The following is a 25501-nucleotide window of genomic DNA, read 5'->3' on the forward strand; positions in this document are numbered from 1 at the left end:
TTAGGCTCAATCGGTCATCGGAGTCGGGAGAAAATAACGGGAAAACCCACTCTTGTTTCCGCACGTTTCACCGTGTCACGACATGTGTTCAAAATAAATCCATAATTTTCGCTATCGAGAATTTATATTGTTTTAATGTTTTCTCAAAAAGTAAAGCATTTCATGGAACAATATTTCAAGAGTAGTCTTTCACCATTACCTTCTGTAAACCCTGTAAACCCTGTAAATTAATTGTAAATCTATGATTTTTTTTTTTTATTCTGTACCGAAAGTGTATAATGGCTTTAAGAAATTGAGAGACCACTTCCTGAAATTTTCTATCTCAATTTTTATTTGTGTAAAGTTGACCTCATTCACGCTGTTTACACTTTAATAGAAATTTGGTATAAACTCACCTTTGTTTGTATTTCAAAGGAAATGAAAAAAATTGCATTATTAATAATGGTTTTGTTTATTTGAAATATTACAAATTGGACTTTTTAAAACCTTTAAAGAGAGGGCTGATGTCAGCACTTGTTTCCATTGTGATTATTTCCTTTGTTTTAAACACATCGACAGTTCATATGCCATGATACTAAAATAATCATATTTTGCCAATCAATGCTAGCATTCAATGTGCACAAAACGTTTTTCATGCAACAAATTTGTCTATATGCATAATGACTTGATGAAATCGTTCCCAGACATTAAAATGCTTTCAACACATTCAAATTCCAAAGTTATTTGTATTCTTCCATCTAAAAAACTGTATGGCTTTACAAAGTAGGCCATTAGCTATTAAAGGCACAGTATACCTTTGGTTTTAGGAACAACACGCAGACATAAAATGTACAAATTCAGACTAAATTCTGAAATTTTTCATCCCCTAAACAAGGATTAAGTAGAAATATGGCTTTGGAAACAACAGTCAATCAGTAGTTTCAATTTATTACTCATCAAGCAACAAGGTTCTGAGCTTTTTTAACGGAGGGGATCAAAGGTCAAATTCAGATTTGTGATGCACTTATATTTTCCAATAGATCAACTATAAAATAAAGTGACAGTTTATTCAATTAAGTATTCTATCTATTGAAAATTGATTGCATCACAAGACTTGATTTGACCATCGAGCCCATCTTCAAAATTGAAGATTCTCTTCTTTTTTTTAAGGTAATCATTAGGAAGGGATTTGGTTTTGCAAGCAGCAAAAATGCAAAACCACCACACCTTTGCAAGGGTGTTCTCTGGTATGATTCTCCTTTCGTGCAAGTCAACATGCCTCAGTCACACTATTTAAATGGCTATCTAATCTAAACACACCTAGTCTAAAACTATACTACTTTGTTTTAAAACATAACATTGCAATTGAAAAACAAAACTTAAACAATCATAACTTTGTACTTTTACTTCTGCCTCTGAAAGCTAAGGCCATCTACCCTTCTCAATGTGTGATTTTACTTAAAGATTGAAGATATAACAAAATTATTTCCAATCCTGATCAATCCAGCTCAAGTCAAGCATCCACTGTTTAAAACCTTCAATCCATTTATGCAGACGAGGCACTACTGTTTTGCTGTAAATCTTTCATTTCTTCACTATCACCCTCGATCATGTCTGCCTCCATAACCTTCATATCCTCCTCTCCTTTATGGTCACCGTCTCCTCCCTCAATCCCTTTCCTCTTCATTGTCTTCTCCATGCGGCCCTGTTCAAGTTTATCGGCGGTCAAGGTGAATGCGTCCGACAGGAAGCTAATGACGAGTGTCAGGAAGGCTAACCCCAAGATGATCCAAGCGTAAGCGCACCACCTATATAAGACGCTATATTCAATATCTGGGTTGGTTCCTTTGGATAAAAAGGTGATGAAGAAGAAGGGAAAATGATTAGGGATGCGAATTATAGGTAGGAAGATGTCACAAATATACCACAGTGAGAGACAGACTTCCCCAATGATGATCCAAGCGTAAGTGCACCACTTATACAATGTGCTATAATCAATATCTGGGTTGGTCCCTTTGGGTAAAGAGATGATGAAGTGATGAAGAAGTTTTGCTTCGATTTGTAGGCTGTTCCTTGACAAGCCTCGCTTGTTGGAAAGTGCCTCCACATTGATACATTATTGACTGATGATGATTTGTGGAAATAAATGTTGCTTTGAATTTAGTTGAATTGACACTGATTAACGATGTGATTGCTCAATTATAGGTGGGAAGATGTAGATGTTACAAACACAGTGCAGTGAGAGCCAGACTCGGTGTGAGACAGACAGGACAGCCATGAAATGAGCAAACAGATCGACAAACTTGTATTCATTTAGAGAGGCATATTTCTCTGATGAACATTTTTGTGGTCGAAAAGCCTTCTCACCTGTTCCTCCTTGCGGCTCACTGGCTTCGCACTTCATACGATTTTGTAAATTTGTATAGTATTTTTCTTTTCTCATTCATAGTTTTATTTTGTAGAATGTACCTTTTATTTTAAATGCTAAGGAGTTTCACTAATTTAGAATGCCTTGTCACGTAGAGTGCACAACACACTAGCAAATGTTTCCTACGAGCCTGTGAAATACTTTTGATGTTTACTCATAATTCCCTGCTTCTCTTTAGCAGCGACTCATTGTGTACAGTCAGCAGAGCCATGAAATTGGGCCCGATGAGCTGAAAAGTCGCATGCATGAGAAGCGAGGAGTAGTGACAAGTTGAAAGAACGCAATGCTCTGTGCAATTGATTCATGGCTCTGCTTGAATTGGCGCCATTGGAAGCAGGGAATTCTGCGCTTATGTTGTGCGCATAATAATATAATAATAATATCGAAGTCTTATATAGCACATGTATCTACCAAACGAGGTACTCAAGGCGCTGAGTATATACAAACTTTCAGAAAGATAGGTTATTGCAGTGATGAATTCTAAGACCCAATTATTTAGCACCTTTATAAGGGTTTACAATGTGCTACGGCGCATACAGCAGCCACAGCCAGGAACACCGGGGCAAACCCCTTCTCTTTTCGATAAGTGCACTGGGTTCTTTTACATGCGTTACACAACACATGGGACCAACGGCTTTACGTCCCATCCGTACTCCACATTACTAGGCATTCTGCACTTACAAAGCTAGCGCAGAAATTTGGCAGTTAGCAGAGCCATGAAAATTGGGCCAAGTTTTGCCGGTCTAGGTGTTGGTCTCCGGTCTATGACCTTCAGGTCTCGGACTATCAGGTCTCGACTATAACATTGATGCTTACCTATAACAAAGTCACCAAATCCAATGGTTGACAAGGTGATAAATGTATAATAGAAGGAATCGGAGAAATCCCATCCCTCAATACGAGATATGATGGCCGCAGGAATCATCATGAACAGTAAGATACCAGTGGCCAGCAGTAGAATAGAGTAAACTGTGGACTTTATCTAAAACAAAAATCAAGTTTGAAACGATATAAGTATTTACAAGACAATGAAAAATTTTCATCCAAAATTCATCAAAATTCAATTAAAAATTTTATCAAAATATGTGCTATAAGGGTAATTATCATACATTAAAGCGTTGCAGTTTCCACTGCTAATGCATAATTCAAACTGTGTCTAGAAATGGAACCCCGCCGAGTGATTTTCCTGTGCTTTGTTCACAGAAGGTGGGAGAGTACCAAGTATTTTTTAGTGCTATCCAACCATGCTGGATAAAACGTGAGCAATTACTGGCACTAAAATCATGCAGTTGCTTTATTTCTACCTCCATGCTAATAATTGTAAGGTACTTGGCAGAGAGTGTTTGAGTTTGGCAATTGTTTGGCATCCTTCTAATTTTGAAAAAAAATTGTCATTTGCTTGATATACCCTACCAGAGTCTCTCTTGAAGGCTAAATGACAACACAACAAACTGGTCTGACGCTTCAACCCTGGCAGGTTCTCTAGTGTAGCTTAACAAATTGTGGTTTGTTTATAAATAGCAAACTGGGCGAGATTGGTTCTGAGATGTGCGATATAAACAGCGTGTAAATGACAACACAACAAGCCTTGGAGAAAGACTCTGCTAGGGTTGAAAACGTCAGGCCATGAACTATTTTTTGTATACCCTTTGTCTTTTTGGTTGGCAAGTTGTTGGCAACAGCTAGTTGTAATTTTTGCTCATCTTTCTAATTTTACAAAACTCTTCTACTCACCTTGGGATGGTCGAGAAAACGTTTGTTCATCCTTTTCTCGAGCCGGTCGGCATTCTTCTTTAATTTATCGGCCACACCAACCAGAAGTATACCGAACATTGGAATACCAACCAACGCATAGAAGATACAGAACGTCTGTCCATTGCGGGTGGATGGGGAAATGTTTCCATAACCTACAAATGTATAGATAGGCAACGATTGGTTTAGACATTTATTCCAATATTGGTTACAGCAAGTAAATGTATCAAATACATTTAAGCATTACATGGCTACAAACATGGCTCAATTTACTGATAATACCTCACTGAGTAATACCTTTAATTAAGCAACAAAATTATTTGCAATTTGAGAATCCAAGTATGATTTTAGGTCAATCGAAACAGCACCCTTTAAAAAACATTGCATGGTGCTATCAGGATAGCCCCGAATCTTGCAGGAAATACTGTATGTTACAGCGCCAAGAGCGTCACTGAGTGTCGGACATGTGCGCTATATAAGAAGCCATTATTAAGAATTATTATTATAAAATAGATTGTTTAGATCAAAAACTGTTTACATGTTCAACTGTGTACATTTAGATTCAGGCTTTTCCCATTTTGATTCTGACACTTAGATTCAGGCTTTTCCCATTTTGATTCTGACACTTAGATTCAGGCTTTTCCCATTTTGATTCTGATCTTGGAAAAAAAAAAACATTTCTGGCCCAGACAAAAATTTGGCCACGGATACTTAATTATTCAACAGACACTTTCAGAAATTAGACAACCAGTAAGAATACTCATTAGAATATCACATAGATTACCAATTAGCAAACAAGTTAGATTACCAATTTAAATACCTATTTTGAAGGCTATTTTTTTAATTGGACATTTCACCTTAAGTTTCCAGAGAGAATTGAATTACTGTCAATCACCTGATGTTTTATGCAGCATCCTTCATTCTTTCATGATTTTTTTGCAACTTTTAGGACCAATTGAGTAATTTTTTTCACAGATTTGTTATTTTATGCATGTTGGGTTGGGATACAACGAGCGAGAATACTTTGACAGTTACCATATGTATCCAGTGCTTTTAAGAAATCGTTTTATTTAATTTCTACATTAACCTTGTTTTAATGGAAGTCACTTAGTTCATTTAAATTAGTTCCTCCCACGCTCAAACAAGAGTCCCTCTGTTATTATTTTACCCAATCAAGGATACATAAATTAAACGAGAGTCGTATTACCAATCAGATAATGAGCTTGCATGACGATCAATGCTAAAATTGACTCATTTTGCACAAAGTGGTACGATCACAAATTATAACACAATGCAAAAAGAAAAGTTTTGAGAAAGTTATAAGCTTTTATTTAGGTTTTGCAAACACATAAAATCTGCCAATGATAAGTGTAAGTTAATTGTAAGCAAAAAAATAAATTATTGACAGGATCCTGCGCTATCTCATATCCATCAGCCATGTACAAACTCCTATGTGTGTTACAAACACCGGCCTAAACCGTGGGATTTGTTTTTCTTTTTGAAACACCATCATCTCTGAAGTTCTGCTCATTTTTGGACATAATCCCTTTCCAACAACTGGACCATGCAAGCAAGGATTAAATGACCCTGTAGAGCAATTTAGTAAGTGTTTACTTACTACACCTCTGAAGGAGGAGTGAGTTTTCATTAACGAAAAAGTGGCCACCCAGCTTGACTACGAGTGGAGGTGCTGAAAAGGCATTTGTAGTGTGAAAAGGAATGACATTGAAATGTAAATGTACATCAGTTATGGATTTCTCAGTGACATATATTATGTGTAGAGCAATAATTTCAATGCAATAGAGCAACGGTAACGGTGACTACTCAAGTTTAACCAAAATTGTTGTGTGTCTACTTCAAAATATGATTACAAAATACATGTAATACCATTTTTAAAGGATGTGCACTACATTCGTAAGGTTCAAGATAAATGTTTAAATATGTGCACATATCTTACACGATAAAGATGGAAATGGTGATGAGAAGCTTCACTTGAAATTTTTTTGCAATATTTTTTGAGAAATTAGTCAAGTTTTGATTTTGCTAGTCCAAACCCTAATGTTTGAAAAGGTCTAACATTGACTAGAGTGGGATTTGAACCAACCACCTCAGTTTAATCATGCCAACCTTCTAACAACTGAGCTATTTAGCTCTCTTGTACGGAAACCACAAAGGGCTAGATAGCTCAGTTGGTAAAGCGTCGGCACGACAAATCGGAGGTCGTTGGTGCTCTAGTCAATTTGTTTTTTCTCTGTTCAACCCCAAGTTTTATAATTTGCCAAGTCGGTTTCCATTATGGATTACAACTCATTAAGACTAGAGGTGTTTGATCAGGGGGGGGGGGGAAGACTCACACAAAAAACAGTTGGTTGCACGCCAACGTTTGCTTCAAATGCCAACTGGATTGGAATTTAAGTGGATGAAATGTAGAGGCTCAGGTGACCATTTTCACTGCTGTGGTTTCAATGAATTTTCAGGTTGTTTTGTCATGGCAATCAATGCAATCAAGGCTTACGTTGAATTAATTAAATTTGACAAGCCGCATGCACTCGACCGAGGAATTGAATAATAAAAGACAATTAAGGGCTGGTGGTGCCAAATTAGTTTTACCAACAAAGAACTGATGCAGCATTTCCAAAATTCAGGGGGGAAAAACTTAATTTTTGTTTTACTTTTACCCATGTACATACAGGGTCCAATTTCATAAAGCTGCTAAGCACACAAATTTGCTTAGCATGAAATTTCTTCTTTGATAAAAACAGGATGACCAACCAAATTTCTATTCGTTGCACATTGCTTGTTACTGGTATTCAGCTGTTGTTTGCTTATCCTGAGTATCACATGGAAGTTTGGTTGGTAGTCCTGTTTTTATCATGGAAGAAATTTCACGCTTAGCAAATTTGTGTGCTTAGCAGCTCTATGAAATTGGGCCCTGATGTGTGTTTAATACTCGAAGGCCTACTATCCCGAGCTCTGTGGTTTAAAAATGCCTATTACTGACCAAAAATTAAAACTCATAATATGATTCCACAGTGTGCAATATGTGTTTTATATTCACACCCTTTGACAAAATCTATTTTTCAAGGATCAGTTCTGCTTTCTCAAAATAGAAAATTCAAGATTTGTTTTTCTCAAATAATTCAGCCTGAAGAAACTACATTTCAATCTCAAGCCTTTGTGGACTTACTTCCTTGAAATCTAATAATATGCGAGGCTCAAACAGCCACCACAAGGGAAAAGGTACAAACAAGAGTGATCTGCACTTTGGATTATAAAAAAAAATATACAAAATTGTACTTTGCTCTGAGCAATGGAAATAAGCTCCGAAGACAAAGGTGCTTTCTTCCTACACTAGACTGTGCCTCAGGAAGTGCCAACCTTAAAGGCACTGGACACTATTGGTAAACACTCAACATAATTGTTAGCATAAAAACAATCTTGCTATTCGAGCAATGGAGAGCTGTTGATAGTATAAAAAAAATTGTGAGAATCGGCTCCCTCTTAAGCAGTGTTGTTTTGGAGAAAAACGTTTTTTCCTACTCGAATATTAAAAGAAACAATATAAATACATAAAAGACTTGATCTATGCATCTGAAAGCACACAGACTTGTGCAACAAGGGTGTTTTTTTCTTTCATTAGTTTCTTGTGAGAGTAAGGTCTGTGACATTTACCAAAGGTGTCCAGTGTCCCGTGAATGGTATTAATAGCTTGATTTTTGCATTTTGTACAAGGAATAAATAATGATGAGTTGAAATTCAGAAAGCCTAAAGTCAAACTAGGACTGATTTTAAATACATTCATTATTGACTGTAGCTATCCTACTAGATTTCCTACTAGTCATTACCATTTTCAAAGAGTGACAAATATTAGCCACCAAAAAAAAAATCAATGTATGGAGAAAGGCACGTTTGGACCTGAACTGTATTTTAAACTGCTGTTTCTGAGACCCTACTGTACTTTCTTTTAAATTTGACTACCAAAATAAAGCTGATTTCTTCATCCATAAAAAACTGTAAACATCTTTTCTAAAACCTTCCAAATGTTTTGATGGGTTATTTCATCACATTCATCACGTCATAAAAATTAAGAGAAAATACGTGTATGCAAAGTGCAGTGTAATATACAAAACGATGGATGCTTATTGGGATTTGCCATTGTTGTGAAAATGCTAAACTTATGAAAATAGATTTGTGGAAAGGCAAGCAAGATATACCTCGCTTGATATGTGCTAGCATATAGCACATTTAAAATTGGCCAATTCCAGGGGTTATGATCGAGCAAGGCATGCTGGGAAAAAATGACGCGGTGAGATCGATCACCCCTGGGAACGAGGTTGACCTCCCTCCTCTCTATCTCACTCTAAACCACACTAAAGTACACTATGACAAAGAATGTGTCCCAATGCATTGCAGCTGCATTAACTAAAGCCCCCTCTATCTTGATGCATCCATCCTTTTTTTCTTCTTTTCTAATACAAACAAATGTATAAAAAAAAAAAAGCAAAGTGGGTAACCATCCGGCCCCTTTTAACACCCCCATACAAAGTCATGAGAGTTCTAATTTGCTGCTAGCTCTGGCAGGAAATTTGTACCAGTGTCAGATGCAATTGTGTCCACCATGCAATACTGTCCGCTCTGGACACTTTTGCAGATGCAATCGTGTCCAGGGCTATGCAAAAACCGTCCGGTGGACATGAACATGACTGTACATGTATGTAAGCGAGCATGGATGCACTCAACCTATAAATATGCAGCATGAATATTCACGTATTTTATGATTGCAGCGAATTACCCAAAGGCCGAACATTTTCCATGTCACCCATGACATGCACTTAGCTTGTAAAACAAATGCCGATTGTGTTCTGTCGACCAAGAGCGTTTAATTTACTGCTAGGACGGTTTTGCACGGGGGCGGGCACAACTGCATATGCAAATGTGTCCAGGCAGACACAATTGCATTATGCAGCATTGCCGGGCGGACACGAATTGCATATATGCAAAACTGTCCGGCGAACATTATTGCATATGCAATAATGTCCTCTGGATAGTATTGCATAGAGGACATAACTGCATGTGCACATAACTAAATGCACATTGCATAACTGTAGCCTCCTGTTGTATTTTGGTGCATCCATCCTTTGTTTTCTTATCCAATTCAAACAAATGTAACAAACAGAGGCAATTGGTGGGAATATTCATCCAGCACCTTTTGACACCACCACCGTCATGCGAGTTCTTACTCATTATTGTAAATACGGGAAGCAAGACAAATATGGAGGCAGCGCTCTGGCAGGAAATGAGTGACAATGGGGCTGCCATATCTGCTGATTAGAAATTAGGCTCCAATAAGAGCATTGAGAATATATATCAAAATCAAAAATCAAAAGTACTGAAAAGTGGGAGTCTAGAAATATATTTTTTCCACACTTGTTTCCAAATTTCATTTTCTACATGTAGCTTCTTCAGTGAAAAATACACTCTGTATGATAATTGAACATCCTGGTCAATTCCCTGAGGTCCAACACCCACACACAAACATTAACTTATTACCTGTGACACGAAACTGTGTATACTGACTGAAATCTAATCAATTAAAATTCATCCTCGGATGTTTGTGGCAGACATCAAGTAAGTTTTGTTTGTAAGAGTAACATTGATTTTGTATCGTTTTGGACACACCTTGATGGAAGAAACCCAAGGCTCAATTTCATAAAGCTGTTAAGCAGAAAATATTGCGTAAATTCCAAAATGAATAATCTATCCCCGATGCAAATTTAACATCAATTAAATTGTAGCAGTACCCGCTGCTAAAAGATAGGATTCCAACTGCCTCTAGCTATCGGACAATCTCGGTGGTCTCGTTGGTAAGATACTGCTCTAGAATTGCAAGGGTAGGATGGTAGAGATATGAGAAACATACAAATAAATTCACTGGCTTTTAATACATACATGTACGTGAAGATGGTAACGTTAGGTTAATTCCACAGAACTTGGGAAAGTACTTAGTATACAGTGCTAACACACATCGGTGTATAATTGGGTAAAACCCAAATTTAACATCCATCAGAAAATACTGCTTGACAAATTTCTATAGCAAGGGAATTCTCACACAGTAGAATTTGTGGATACTACTGCGGAACTAATGTGCTCTTTTTTTAAATGAAGTGAACAGGCAAGAATACAGTGAATCCATCAAAGCTAATGGACGTAGACTGATTGAGAAGTTGATAGCTCCGTGACCTTGGCTTACACTCCCAGTATTTTTCCTTGTATCTAGGATAAGCCTCTCTGCATGTCTAGTCAGACAACTGCCCCACTGCAAATGTATTGTTTGGTAATTAATAATGAAGCCCCGGTTCAATACAAATTTTGGCGTCACAAATTCGCAACAAATAATTTGCAACAGTCCTGCAAAACATTCACTGCAAAAACAGCCTTGTGAACTAAACATTTGCTTAGCATAACAATTGCTTCGCACTCAACGAAAGTATTGAGGCATGTCCAGTATCATAAAGTCATTAAATAGCATGCCTTGTTTGTTTCAACCGTTGTCGCATCCATGATGTAATTTTATGTCAAATTCCAAACCAATGGGGCTCGAATCAGAGTGGGGGTGAGAGGGAGGGGGCGGGAAGGGCAACTTACCTTCAATGACAACCCTACCACCCCCAACTTCAAACAGCCTTGGGGTATATTTTGAAGTATTCTTTAGTTCCAACTTGAAGGTTTGACAATTACATGATCAACCTCAAGTCAGACTCAAATAATAATAATAATAATAATAATAATAATAATAAATCTTATAAAGCGCTGGTATCTAGAAAACTATTCACTGCGCTAAAATATGACCAAGGGAAAAATTAATGGTAGGCTTGACTGAAGAGGGCCTGAGACCCCCGGCCAAACCCCATTTTCTATCCCCAAAACCACAGCTCAAAAACATGGGTAAACATAAAACACATCCAGTTTAAGCAACTTTTACACACACCAAAGCTATCAAAATTTGCATCTTACAACCAAGGACGTTTTGTCCAACAATCAAAGAGATATTGAAAATGACATTGACATAAGAAAACAAGTTTCCACAATCACGGGGAGATTGTTGATCAGATCAGAACATGGAAAGATTCGTTTAAATTCATCTGGTATCAATTAAACCACAAGGGAAACTGACTGAGTAAATTTTGAAATGATTTTTGGGGTTGAAATTATTGTTGGGGTTGAACAAAGAATTGACTGGAGTGGGATCCGAACCAACGACCTCCGGCAGGTTAATCCGGAGGTTGTTGGTTCGAATCCCACTCTAGTCAATTCTTTGTTCAACCCCAAAAATAAATTCATCTAGGGAACATTCTTCAGATTCAGAATGAGTTTTCATCTCTGCACGCACCCATTGTATCTCTCCTATAGGGGCAGGTGCATGCCTGCGAGCTACTATAATCCACGCTTTCCATCGATTTGTAATTTGATTGCGGTTGAATTATAACATACTCCCCAAGGATCATCAACATAAATGGAGAAGAAAGGTTTGCAAATCTTTCTGCTTGTGATGCTTCAAACCTTTTGGGATTTGGATACTACAGGAACTCCAAGCATAGGACCAAATAACACTGGTGCTTCGGTCATTTTGCAATCAAAGAGTGTGGCTGATTGCAAACTGATTGACAATGGAAATGAATGCGTGTCTCTTCTTTTAAGACGCTATTCTGAATATTTTTTTTTGGTTTTATCCATTTACACCGATGTATAATAGCACTGTGTCCTTACTTTCCCGAGCTAAGTGAACAAAATCACCAGGCATATTACTCTGGTGGGATTTGAACCCAAGGACAAAATATATTGCATTTTAATTAATACATTTATTTAAGATGAAATATACATGTGCACCAATCAGTTAATTAATTATATATGATATTCCTTTATACATTTTATTTACTGTTTTTCAACATTTCTTCGAGTCTGAATTGTGAGTGTCGCTCTTGAAATGCTGTATGTGTCATAGGTATAGTCAAGGGCTGATTTGACTGAAAATTATGAAAGAACTGAACAACAACTGGGCTTCAACACTTGAAACTCAGACCTACTTCACAATATACCTGTAGGTACGCATGCATCCTGTAGGTACGCATGCATCCTGTAGGTATGCATGCATCCTGTAGGTACGCATGCATCCTGTAGGTACGCATGCATCCTGTAGGTACGCATGCATCCTGTAGGTACGCATGCATCCTGTAGGTACGCATGCATCCTGTAGGTACGCATGCATCCTGTAGGTACGCATGCATCCTGTAGGTACGCATGCATCCTGTAGGTACGCATGCATCCTGTAGGTACGCATGCATCCTGTAGGTACGCATGCATCCTGTAGGTACGTATGCATCCTGTAGGTACGCATGCATCCTGTACAATGTAGGTACGCATGCATCCTGTAGGTACGCATGCATCCTGTAGGTACGCATGCATCCTGTAGGTACGCATGCATCCTGTAGGTATGCATGCACCCTGTAGGTACGCATGCATCCTGTAGGTACGCATGCATCCTGTAGGTACGCATGCATCCTGTAGGTACGCATGCATCCTGTAGGTACGCATGCATCCTGTAGGTACGCATGCATCCTGTAGGTACGCATGCATCCTGTAGGTACGCATGCATGATGCATATATGATACATATTACATAACAGTCTTGTGTGACAACACACTGACAAAATAGCAAATAAAGATTGTGGTTAATAACCAAAGTAAACTCACAGTAAATTCAAATTTTACAGTGAATACAATTTTTGCTTTCTTCATCATCACTAGTGAAAAAAACGACTTTATTATATCAATGTTTACATGCCAGAAAAGAGTATTGAATGTTGTTTCTTTTAGACTTTACCAGCAGATACTTTAATTTAAAAGACAAATACTACATGGACATATTTACCAAAACACAGTTAAAAGTTTAAACTGTTTATTGGTAAATATGTGTACATTTATTTCTTTAAAAAAGGAAATAAAACCCAGATAAGATACAAAAAATACTCCTTACATCTTAAGGTATAGGGAAAGATCACACACATGTTTATTATAAACCACTTGCCTGCCATGACAATATTTCTGTATACAAATGGTCTTCTTTGATACCTATGATTACTTTTTCTCCTGCGCCACCTTTGAATTGTGCCTGTTGTATTTCTACCCATCCCTGTGGTTACACACGCCAATTTCTTCTATACCCGTCTCATTCTTAAGTACTTTCGATGTTCCAGTTGGTTGCTGTGTCAAACAACAAATTTTCGAAGTGTTTGTGGGCCACTAAACAATTTTTCATACATCCATTTTGTCATTCAATGTTGAGATTGTGTGTAATGTAACTTATTATCATCTTATTTTTGTTTTGCCAGTGCGAGGTGTAATGGATCAATAAAATACATCAATTAAATTATGCATGATTATATTATAAACATGATGAGCTTGAACAAAGAAATTTTTCCTCTTTAATCTCTTAGAGGAGTCTGTACTCGATTGGCTCTTTGTATTGTACAAATTCATTTACTTTTTCTCTGCCTTTTATAGTCATGAACAAATTTGTTTCTTTATTTATGTTCCATTGCCTTATCTTGTGTATGGAATGGAAATAAAGTGAGTTGAATTGAACAACAAAACTGAAATAAACAACAAATCTGGTTATAATAGCACCTGGGACCAATCTTAACTTTGTATTAATCTTAATAGCAAACTGTGATGTCATAATACAAATCACGATAAGGGGTCCACCACAGGGCTGTATGCTTCGTTTTTGAAAGGGCAAGGGCACCAAGGCATTTTCTTCTTGGTTAAGGGCACCCTATGATGAAATTGCAAATTTGTATTGGAGCATTTTAAGGGCACCAAGGCAATGACCAGGGGACAAGGAGGTAAAGAAATTGAGACGGAGCTGGTCTGTTTTACAAATGTCAAGTGTTAAGTGCTGTGCAGAAATATAAATAGTCGTACACAGAGAAAGACCAATTGCCATGGTAACAATGTTCCAAAGCCTGCAACTAACGCAGTCCAGTCATAAAATGGAGAGTGAATTTTTTTTTACAATTTTAATACCAAACTGTTGAGGTACATTTTATTATGTTGAGGTAATAAACTCATAAAAAAATGTATAATAAATTTACACACCCTATAGACATAGAATACCTGAAAGACATTAACAATAAGCTGAATAGACCCCTCTTAGATCATTCGATGACATCACTAATTTATGCTTGCTGCCTTGCTGAAGTGTTTTACATTTTATCATAGTACCCTTTCTCTATGATGTTTTGAACTCACTTTACTGCAACTGGATGGGCAGGATAGTGTTAAAGTGCACTGTGTGTCACCGTGAAAGACTTCAAAACAGTTTTGCCATAATTTTGTTATGGTCTCTATGATAAAGTGAGATGTATGTTTAAATTTTCTTTTTTAAGGTATACAGAAGTCTGTGCAATTGTGTTGTAATGGTGGTGGTTACATTTGCATGTTGTTACTTTATTACAATTGAATCAGTATACCACATAACTGAAAATAAGTGTTGTATGCGCCACTCACAATTCCCAGCCAATGATACGTCTTCCTTTGACCTCAAGTGAGGGCGCTGTTTGCACTTCTGAAGTCAAAGGTCATATTTGAACTAATGGCCCCTGGCCAGAGTCTTATATAATTCTCCAATAATGTCAAAGCGGCCATTGGCCAATAGCCGTAGGCAAAGACGATTGATTCAGAAGCGGCTTATAGGTGTATGTAAGGGAAGTGGGTTACATGTCATTGGTGAATTTTAATCTGGGAGCAATCTTGTATCAACCTTGATACTGTAATGTTGACAATAATATTGTTCTGACCAATAGAGGTTTGCGATAACACTATGTGATTATCTCTTTCTGAAATTGTTCTCAGATGTTTTCTGATGAAACATCTAGGCCTATATCTTTTGTGATAAAACTATACTTGAAAGAGATCTTATTATTATACTCTTTCAAACTACAACTAAGCATCAATTGTTAAAAGGAACAGCTGAGGTTAAGTATGGTACATGTTAGGCTTTTTGAAAGTAAGAAGGTTTGAATGAATATATTGTAATTACAAAATCTGTTGTAACATTCCTATAAATTCCTTTCTTATTATAGTAAGTACAGCAGTGGTGACACAGAATCAGAAAGTGCCTCCAAAGTGCCTCCCTAAATTCAGCTTTGACTCCCCCCGCCCCCAAGAAAAATTCAGCAATCTTTCAACCCCTAAGCATAACCCCCTTTCTCTTTTTGAACAGTTAGAAATTTTGAATACACAACAGGCCACTTATAGGGTTTAATAACTAACAACTTAATCCATCCATTTCCGATGCTGAGATATTTACTCAACCACTGCATTTTCCACATGACAAAAGCACTGACAGTTGGTTTTATCTGTTGCCATGGCAACAGTATTTTGTCCAGTCTGCAGTGCATCCTCCTCATCCTCCAGATTAACTTTCAGTTTAGAATTTGACGACTTCTTCGATGACTTGCGCTTCCCGGTGGCTTTCCGCCGGATTCTCTTCGGTCCTCCGTCATTCGGATTACAATTGCTATCAAAGGACACTTTCTTCCTCAGGGGAACTTTCTTTTCTTCCGGGCCATCGGACAAGCCACACGGCTCGCTTACTTGAAGCTCATCAGCAGTGACGAGGTTTGATTGGCTATTAAAAGCATTACCGTTGCTGTTGTTGAATGAATACTCCTGATGAGAGAGAGCAATCTCTGGCTGGACGTCCAACGAAAACGAAGGTGATTCTAGCGGATCCTTTCCCAACTCAGAATTGTTCGCATCCAAAGATGTATCATGTACGTGGTACGTTACTGGTCCTATGATCCCATCCTCTAAAGTCACCTGTACTGTTTCTTTATCAACTGTGTATGGACAGGATTCACTGATGTGTTCAATGGTTTTTTCATGGTGATGTTTTTTCATTTGTTTAATCTTATTGGCTGCTTTCTTCTGGCCTGTTCCTATACTGCTGAGTACAACAGCAAAAAATGACAGGCCAAAGATGTACCAAAACACTATGGCAATGTCATACACAGCATCTAGCACTTCACTATCACTTGTCGATCCCCGTGATGCAACGTAATCCCCAAATCCTATAGTAGTCAAAGTGATAAAGCAATAATAATGCGCAATTCTGAACGTCCAGTCTTCCAATTGATTGAACACGGCCGCAGGGACAAGCACGAGAATGCCGTAGCTGATGGACGCCACGACAAACCACATAATGCAACGCCTGAGTTTCCTCTTCTTTAATGCGCAGTAGTCGCACAGGAGACAGTCAATCTTGTTGGTCATTTTACAAAATGTCTCTCGGTAGAAATCGCCAATGATGGCTAACAGCCAACCGAGAAAAGGTATGCCAAAGAGGGCGTACACAATACAGAAGTTCCTCCCGTCTGTTGTGGTGGGAGCTTGTTTGCCGTAGCCTGATGGTGGGCAGTGTGCGACAGAGTGGAAAGAAAAGAAACACTTTCTGTAAGTACACCAAGGATTGAAGAACTGAGTGTTTATAAGCATCAAAGCAAAACTGGAATCAGGCAATTTTACCATTCATGCAGTGTTGTAAGCGTTAGGATGGCTACTGCTCAGTGTGGTGACTCCAGAAGCTGGGTAGGCTGTGCGGAGTTAATGCCAGTATACTTCATGAAAGTGCAGACTATTTACTGCTACTGCGTGCAAACTGTGCAATACATGGACATCATCAATAGGCAGTGGGAATGTAAATATGATAAAAATATGTTTCTTAGCACTATAACCAGACTATCAGATTGACACAAAACAGATGGGTTTGAAGTAATGACTCAAAAATGTCCAATGAAGGTGCCGCTTGAATGTGGGTCGTTAGCTTGTTCCAAAGGGTTGGAGCTGTGACCGAGAAAGCATGATTGCCATGTAGCATTTCATGGTGCGGGGTCCCAGGTGAAGGACCGTGATAGACAGTGACTAGAAAGTGATAGAACTGAAAGTTCCTAGTAATAGAACAAGACAGTGATAGTGACCAACCCATGCACCATGTTAATATGTATGCTGCATTGTATGGACGCTTGGAAAATGAATTTACACCAAAACAAAAGTAGTGATGGGGGAAAATACTTAAAATGGTCCTTCCTCAATGGTTAACAAAAATAGACAAAATAATAAATCATTAGACACAGGCAGTTAACTTGCCTTTCCCCATTGAAAGTACTTCCTTAATATGCTTTGGTGTAACTCACTGTCAGAGTGTGTACTATGACAGATTTTTTCATAAGTATACTGTAGAATATTAAGGGAAATTGGCTGTAAGAGTTTATTCTGAATCAAGGCTGTCTAGAGTTCATCTGTGCTGAATGTGGGTTAAGGGGCGAGTAGACTCGGAGAGGGAAAAAGCCCCCAAAACAACAACAAAACCCAATACATGTATACAGTTGTCTGCAAAAAAGGGTGCGTGCCATCATTGTGATCAACCATTGCACTAAGCAGTCGTTCAAACACGGTACTAAAGTCAGTTTAACTCATGGTTCAACCAGATCGAGTTCAACTCTGTGTGTCTAAACGGTCGTACAATTTATCTCCCTGGCAGGGCAGCACAGTTTATGTTACTACATGTAGTTCTCATTGTTAGGGTTGAAAGATACTCTGTTTACTGTGGTGTAAAAGATTTGTGCAGGGAATGGTTATCACACAAGTTCAGAATGCGCTCAGTAAATGTACAAAAGCTGAATCCTATACAATATACATGAACGTACAAGTAGTTAAAATGTGTATCTTTCACACTTTCATTCCTCATGCAAACGTGCAAACGTACATGGGATGAATCTTTTTTGTGCTGAAAACGACAAGGTTTAGCTGAACAACCGTCGCAGAACCATCCGTCGTCAAAAACGAAAAGTCTTTAATGCCATTACGTATCACAACACAAAGTATGATCAAATTCGAGTAAAGTATACATACACCCCACACGCATTATAGCCTACATTGTCCCCATAAACAAAATATGGTTTTACTCTCAAGCATTACTTTCGTAATTCAGATATATCAAACAAAGTCTGTAGTCTGTAATTCACTGCGTAGAGGGAGTTGCATTGTAAACAAAATGGGCAATTTAGCAAAGTGACAGCGTAATTGACAAACACGACTCCTACTATATCACTCAACGTGTTTTTGTGATAGTGTGTACTCACACAGTTTATGTTCAAGTAATTGTGGACTAATTTGGGGCAAATAAAACTCTTTAACTGTTTCTGGTTCATTAATTTGTGGCTTAAAGGAAGGATAGATTTTTTGTGCAAACATAATGTTGATTTATAGCTTTAAGTATAAATTAAAATTGTCTACTTGTTAGGAACACAGCAAAATGCTGGATCGCAATTTTGTCTTAAAGATTGTTTAATCCACCTGTGCTAGTGAGATCACAGTGGGTACCGATCTCTGGCTGTAGCATTCACAGACACTTGAATTTTCCAAAAGTTGCCAGAAGGAACTCCTTTGAGATTATTATTTTTTTATACATTTAACTGTCATTTCTTTCTAACTTATATTAGACCTAATATTGTACCACCTTAATTAACTAGTAGGCCTACATGCAGGTTTTCGGATAGAAAAAACAAAAACTTGTTTTTATTACCGAAGTATGACCACTAGCTTTTATGGGCCAGTCTCTATTAATTTCAGGGCAATTACTCAAAGAGAGTGTAAAATTTGGGTAATAGAAACAACAACGGAAGACATTCAAAAGGAAAGAAAAACAAAAACAAAGGCAGCAAATAATCAAAAGAAAAGAATAACATAGATTCCTTTCTCTTCATAATATAAATTGTGAACAATTTTATCAAACTAAAAACACCCACGTCAAATTAAAAACTAAATTATATCGGCAGAAATTGTGCAATTTACGCGTATCGGCCCGACATTCAAAGGGGAAGACCTTGACATGGACAGAGAATTATGTTTACGAATTTATGAAAACTGATCAAATGTGTATCACTCATTGTACATTTATACTGTGTGTATATGTGTACGTGTAACCGTTGTGACTCCCTCATGTCACTAGATCTGAATAACTGAATAACATGTAGTTCATGACGTGAGACAAACAAACATGCATGAATATCATGAATGGTGAAGATGTCCTCATTGGCGTATGTTGTATCGTTTTTACAGACTGGTGTATTTATTGAAAAGGTATAAGTGGATGGAAAACAAACCAATGAACCTGCTGAGAGTGAAAGGAAAGCATTTTCTGGAATCTCATTGTGGTTTCCCAAAAAACACTTTCAGGGTTCTCCTCATGCTTGCATGGTTTAATGTGTGAATTGCGTGCTGAAACGCACACGTTTTGGTCGATACCCAAAACAAAAAACATGATTTTTAATATTTCAAAAAGATCATCAAGAAGTAAAATAATATTTATAAAGCTTATCAGCATGCACTTTATTAGTAAACATTCCGAAAAACATCATTTCAGTTCAGCGTGCTTCGGTTTAACTTATAAAAAGTGTGTCCAAAATGCCCAACAGTTTTGAAAAATCAAAGGGAGAACCTTGCCTCATTTGCGCCTTGAACACCCAGCCAGGTGGATATGTGGCCAAAATGGTTCATTACACACACAATGGGAGATGGTTGATCTATTTTGAACATTGAAATGAAGTGCAGTATGTGACGTGAAGATGAGATTGTCAGTTTTCCCAACATGACTTAATTTAGTTTGTTGGCATATTGGACATCCATGAGACCAAGAACTCAGACACATCTGTACAGTAAACAATAAATCTGTTGTTTTCGATGGTTTTTGAATGCTTTCTGTTTTCTATCATTTGATGGCTTCTCTCAGTTATCACTATGGTGACAAAATGTGACAAGATTTTCATCCCCCCCCCCCACCCTGAAAAAAAAAAACCAGAGCAGGGCCAGCATGAAAATTATGCTTTTCATTTGTTATTATTCTCTGGGGTTACTTTCTCTGATTTCATATTTTTATTATGAAATCAAGGTCCTGAAAGGTCTTCACGCAAGACCAAGAGAACTTTGCTCCAAGATGGACACCAAGTCTTCAAAATCAAGATTTGTAACCAGCCAAAAACCTCAACTAATTGGTACAACGTTAATGACACTGAGATTTTCATTTTTGGTTTTGACCCATACACGGATGTGTGTTAGCACCGTTTATACTCAGTATTTACCCAAGCTAGGTGAAAAAGTCACACTCGGTTGGGATTTGGACCCACGACCTTTGTATTCTAGAGCAGTGTCTTACCAACTAGACCACCAGGATTGCTGGTAGCTAGAGGCAGTCCAAATCCTACATTTAAGCAGCAGGTACCCCGATGATTTACTTACCGATTGTCGTCACCACAGTGCCAGAGAAGAAGAACGCACTACTGAAATCCCAGCTATTCTTACTGGTCACATTATTGGCCGGATCCAGACCGCTGTCCACAGCGACAATAATTTTAGTGATCAAGGCCTCCAACTGATCCCCGCTGAGGCAGGGCAACTCGTTCAAAATCTTCTCCTTATAACTCCGGACATCAACGCGAGTAAGTTCTTGCTCGGTGGATTCCAGGGCGGAGAAAACCAGTCCACCGATGACAAGGTATAAAATGAAGGCTGCTATGAGGATTAAAAGTCTCTTCCAATCCATTGTGGTTGATTTCCCTGACTGGCCGAGTCCGAAAAACGCAAAAACAAAAACTTTCAGAAGATTATGGATCAGACAAACACCTTAATAGGGGGTGCAACTACATATAAACTGCTGTCTTTGTCAAGCGGTCTGCCGTCTACGATAACCAAGTGTCAATTATTGTTACTGTTATCTCAGGCATCCATCAAAGTTCAATATGATTCGCGCACTCACAAGCAACCATTGGCATACTACCCGGCTGCAACGTTCCAGCACATTCAAAACATAATGCGCAGTCTAAGGGAAGCAAATGTACATTGTGTGACATGGGCTTCCCACTCCACAACTATCAGCCGCTGGTGTAATTATAAAATCCTCGTTCAAGTGTTGCAATGATGATTAACGATGAAGCAGGTGTCAATTGCTTTGAAAGTGATGGGTTGATCGTCTCAATTATTTTGCCCACTCTTTTCTTTGCTATCTGCTCTGCCTGTGTGGGATAGAAATCAAAAGAAGAAAAAAACCCACTAGGTGTCAATATTAGTTTTGAGATAGTGAGTCAAATAAGTGAGATAAATTGCCTGGCAGTATCCCATCACATTGTGGTACCAATGTAAACTTACAGGTAGAACAATCAGTGTTTAATTTTTTTGGTCAGTGAACTCTGGACACCTAATTTAAAAAGACGAGAGAGAAAAAAAACACTTTGAAGACAATACATGTAGTATCGTGGTTTTAAAATAAAGTTTTGTGATGGCACACCTGTAGCAGCACAAGAACAGAATGCTTCTAAAATTCCGAATAAATATGGTTTTAAATTTTCATTGAACTTGTGAATTGTACAATGCAAGCTCAAACCCTTCTTGAAGAAAAAACAAAGTCACTTTGTACTTTCCCCTACCAACGCGAGTAGTTAAAAAAATGTTATCCAACTAATTACTAGCACTGACGCTTAAAAGCTTTGTGCATCAATCTTGCCAAGCAGAGTGCACACTTATCTGTTGAAGTAACCTCCATCAAAAGCAGGCTACTACACACACAAGGCATTTCCTGAATTACATAATAAGTGTACGCTTGACCAACGCATAGAGGAAGTTACATGTGTACTGTAATGCTTGATGTATCATCAAGAGACATGCTCACAGGGTGTGTACAAACATGATGTCCGTGACTTGCATCTGGCAGCAGTACTAACTGCAAGGAGAATACTGCTGTGATGTTGATGCAGAGCGCAGAAGGTATAAAATGAATACGCCACGGCCGTTGTGCACTAATCTCATCTTCGAGCAACTGTCCTTGCACAGATGCCAGACTTCCTCCGGTAGACACCACCGTTGCTCTGAGTGACTGTGTAGCCACTCAATGCTAGTATCGAGCGTGGAGGTTTGGAACTACAACATATATGTACAAGTGACAACCAAGCACTCTGTAGTGACTAGTCACTTGACAATAACATATTCAGTGACGAAGCGTGGCAAGCAATATTACAATGGCCTTCGATTCCACATCAATATTAATAATGTGCTTGTTATATTCACTTGTTTTTATACCCTTGTTCGTTGTATTCCAAACTTAAATTTTCTCTCTTCCCCTTTCCTAATAACCCTCCAAGACTTACTTGTTACTGTAAATTCACACTACGTTTATTTTCAAATTAATTAGTATTTTTATTTATGAGTTATTGAGTTTTCTCTACTCTTACAAGAAAACAGATTGATTCACACTGTACAAGTACTAAGTAGGCTATCTAATTCAACACTTGAGTTTATAACTCCATACAGATGTGTTGTATCTCAGATCAGTGAAGAAGTGACAACATTGTTGATTCTAGTTGGTACATGACACTGCTCTAGAGTTGCAAAATTTGTGGGTTCGAATCCCACCCTAGTATGCTAACGTGATTTTCTTTCAAAGAAAAGAACTCTGGAAAGTACAGAGTATACAGTGCTAACAAACGTTGGTATTTATATACACACTGTACAGGTAAAACCAAAAGGAATAATCTATCCCGATGCAAAATTTAACACTTTTTGCAGTACCCAGTGCTAAAATATAGGATTCAGATTGCCTTAATGCCCCCTGGTCATTGCCTTGGTGCCCTTGAGACACTCCAGTAGAATTTTACAATTTCATTGGTGTTTTGGTGCCCTTGCCCTTCCAAAAACAAAGCACACAGACCTTTACATAATCCTCGCAAACACTTGAAATAATGCTTGCAGATGCTCAGATTGTTGGTCGATTTGACCCCAAAATCACTTAGATTTAAACTTGAAATAGGGTATTTTTTAATCAAGAAAGTTACAAGATTCATATAGGCTATGGCACTGCTGGAAACGATTTTGCCAATGACTAATGGTAGTTAATTCAAAACTTGAAATTAATTGTTGTTTGGATCCCGACATTAATTCCGCAGTTAGCGTCGCTATTCAATCAACTAATTCACACCCTTTATCTTAATTGTAAAAACAATTGCTCAGAGGTAAATAAATAATAATTAAATGTATCTTTGAGTTTGACCGTATGAAGGGACTTTCAAACGGCAAATTTCCTTGCATCACAATTCAAGTTTTAAATCAAATTTTTAGGCCGGGAAAAGAAACGCATATTTTTTTCTTTAGAACATTTAAAAGCTCTCCGTACATGCTGGGACTCAACATCGAGCTGATAACAAGAATAAAAAATACCTACTCAGAAGCTGATTTGATTAGCAAGGTCATAACTTATAAATAAAGAGCCCCTTGTGATCTCATTAAATTTGATTAAATGACTCTGATGTTACAAGTCTTAGCAATTCGCATTGAATGCATGGTTGACCATGCATAGACACGAGTGGTGTAAAATAAGCACTTGACTATAAGCAAATAAGTAACTTTGTTTTCATAATCTATTAATGGACCGGGGGGGGGGGGTTGATAAGTTTGTATATTTGTTTTATATTTATTGTATTGTTTTGGGGGATTTATTTTGTAATGATGGGAATCCAAACCTTCAAATTCCTTTGATTTTTATAATTGGCTAATACCCTACATTCTATTAGAATAGAACTATTCTATTCTAACATCATCAACAATTATCTTTCCATTGCCTAGATACAGGCCTTGTATACACGTAATATGTTATGCGCTGCACCCTCGAACATGCCGATCCAGGCGATAGTGCAATAAAAATTCAGTACATAATTATTATTACAGCACTAGTAACACAAAGTAGCAGGCCTGTGATCTTACTCCTGGGCCATATAAAACTAGGCATTACAGTCAGAGCTCCTTATATCAGCAACCTGTTTTATCCCAAGAGTTTGCTTGCAGTCTAGTCGTATTGATCCATAGCATCTCCAGAGCTTCCTCGCCCCATAATTTATCAACAATTACTTTTGAGGCAACAGGAAAGACCTCAAGCAACCGTGAATAAATTGCCAAGCGAAGCAAGTGAGGTGTGGTGATAAACGCAAGGCTATAACCTCCATCATGCCGGAAGTTACATAAATGGAGATTCATATTTATAACGATGATTGCATATTTTGAGAACACGAGCCTATTTTAAAACCATTGTGTAGCATATTGCAAAAAAACAATACTGACTGCACATAGTGTAGCTACTAGGGTTACTACATGTCGCATAATTCTAGAAACTAAAGGCTGTCCCGTGATTCTAATACAATGTACATGTATGTGGCATGGGGTCTAACATTTTAGGCCTCCTTAAACGCTATACGTTTTCATAATCGTCATTGATAGTAGTTACTCTAACATAACCCTCCTCCTCGACATCAGGACGAGGGTTATTTTATCGCAACTTCGTTAATAGGTGAACATTTTACAGTTTGTTTGCCATCAGTAACTTCAGTTTCCTTTAAACTACACAATAAAAACTTTCCCCACACACTGAATATCATCATAAATGCTCACTTGCATAGCCCAGGTTTGGACTCCTCTGAGTCTAATGTTGCATACTGAGTGCAGTGGCACTGAGTTGACTGACCGGGGCTAAAATGCTTGCATTGCCTTTTCTATTCGTATTACTAGTATACTATACAATATTAACTAGTAGTTCTAGTAGAAAACGACAGCGGAACGAACTTTATAAAAATCAAAGTTCTTGGATTAGTAGGAGTAGCCTAATATTAGACCCAGTAACTGGGTCGCTGTGTAGGCCTACTCCTTTCTTCAAAATTTTGACATTCTCTGTACTAGTATGACAAACAATGTCAATAATTTCAAAAAAAGAAGTACAGCGCCCCAGTTAGGCCTACTGGGTCTAGAGCAGCCTAGTATTTATAATACTACTAGTAATACTAATTACTTAGTAAAAGGTGGCAAGTATATACTTCAAGAAACTATAAGCCTTTTAGTTTCTAGAAGTAGTAAGTATAGTACTACTAGTAGTCTACTCAGGAGAGTATAATTTTAACATATCATTCAAAGTTCAAACATGGACACATCATCATCATGGTCAATCAATGAAACAAATTGACTTTGGTGTTGGTTGGAGCACATGTGATGATGTGATGATGTGGTGGTTGCGATGGCCACCGCCGTAAGTAAACAACATGGCTGGTACAATTTAGTTCGAGTGTTCATTAAGTTAATGGAAACATCCATCCACCCATAACCTACCTAGTTGCAATCCAAAGAAATGTCCAGCGAACTTTCCTCCCTGCAGTGCTTGTGTAATTTCCTTCCGTTTGCAACTAACGATTCCTAA

The 25501-nt window shown here is 37.9% G+C and overlaps 1 protein-coding gene across 6 annotated transcripts; it reads right to left on the bottom strand.

Annotated features, from left to right (window-relative positions):
- Positions 1 to 219: 219 nt before the first annotated feature.
- Positions 220 to 25501, bottom strand: LOC117290920 (potassium channel subfamily K member 10-like). Of its 6 annotated transcripts, XM_033772529.1 has the most exons (6): positions 25414 to 25501; positions 20515 to 21287; positions 4142 to 4314; positions 3224 to 3389; positions 1496 to 1824; positions 220 to 692 (listed from the first exon to the last, which is right to left on the bottom strand). In XM_033772529.1, exons 2-5 carry the CDS (start codon positions 20816 to 20818, stop codon positions 1526 to 1528), a joined length of 942 nt encoding a protein of 313 aa, XP_033628420.1. In that variant the 5' UTR covers positions 20819 to 21287; positions 25414 to 25501; the 3' UTR covers positions 220 to 692; positions 1496 to 1525. The 6 variants fall into 6 exon arrangements, with proteins under 6 accessions (XP_033628420.1, XP_033628411.1, XP_033628386.1 ...); XM_033772520.1 differs by having other exon boundaries at positions 220 to 1824; XM_033772495.1 differs by lacking the exons at positions 220 to 692; positions 1496 to 1824; positions 3224 to 3389; positions 4142 to 4314 and adding an exon at positions 11546 to 16622.

This window comes from Asterias rubens, chromosome 1, assembly GCF_902459465.1.
Source record: "Asterias rubens chromosome 1, eAstRub1.3, whole genome shotgun sequence".
In the NCBI taxonomy this organism is placed as follows: Eukaryota; Metazoa; Echinodermata; class Asteroidea; order Forcipulatida; family Asteriidae; genus Asterias; species Asterias rubens.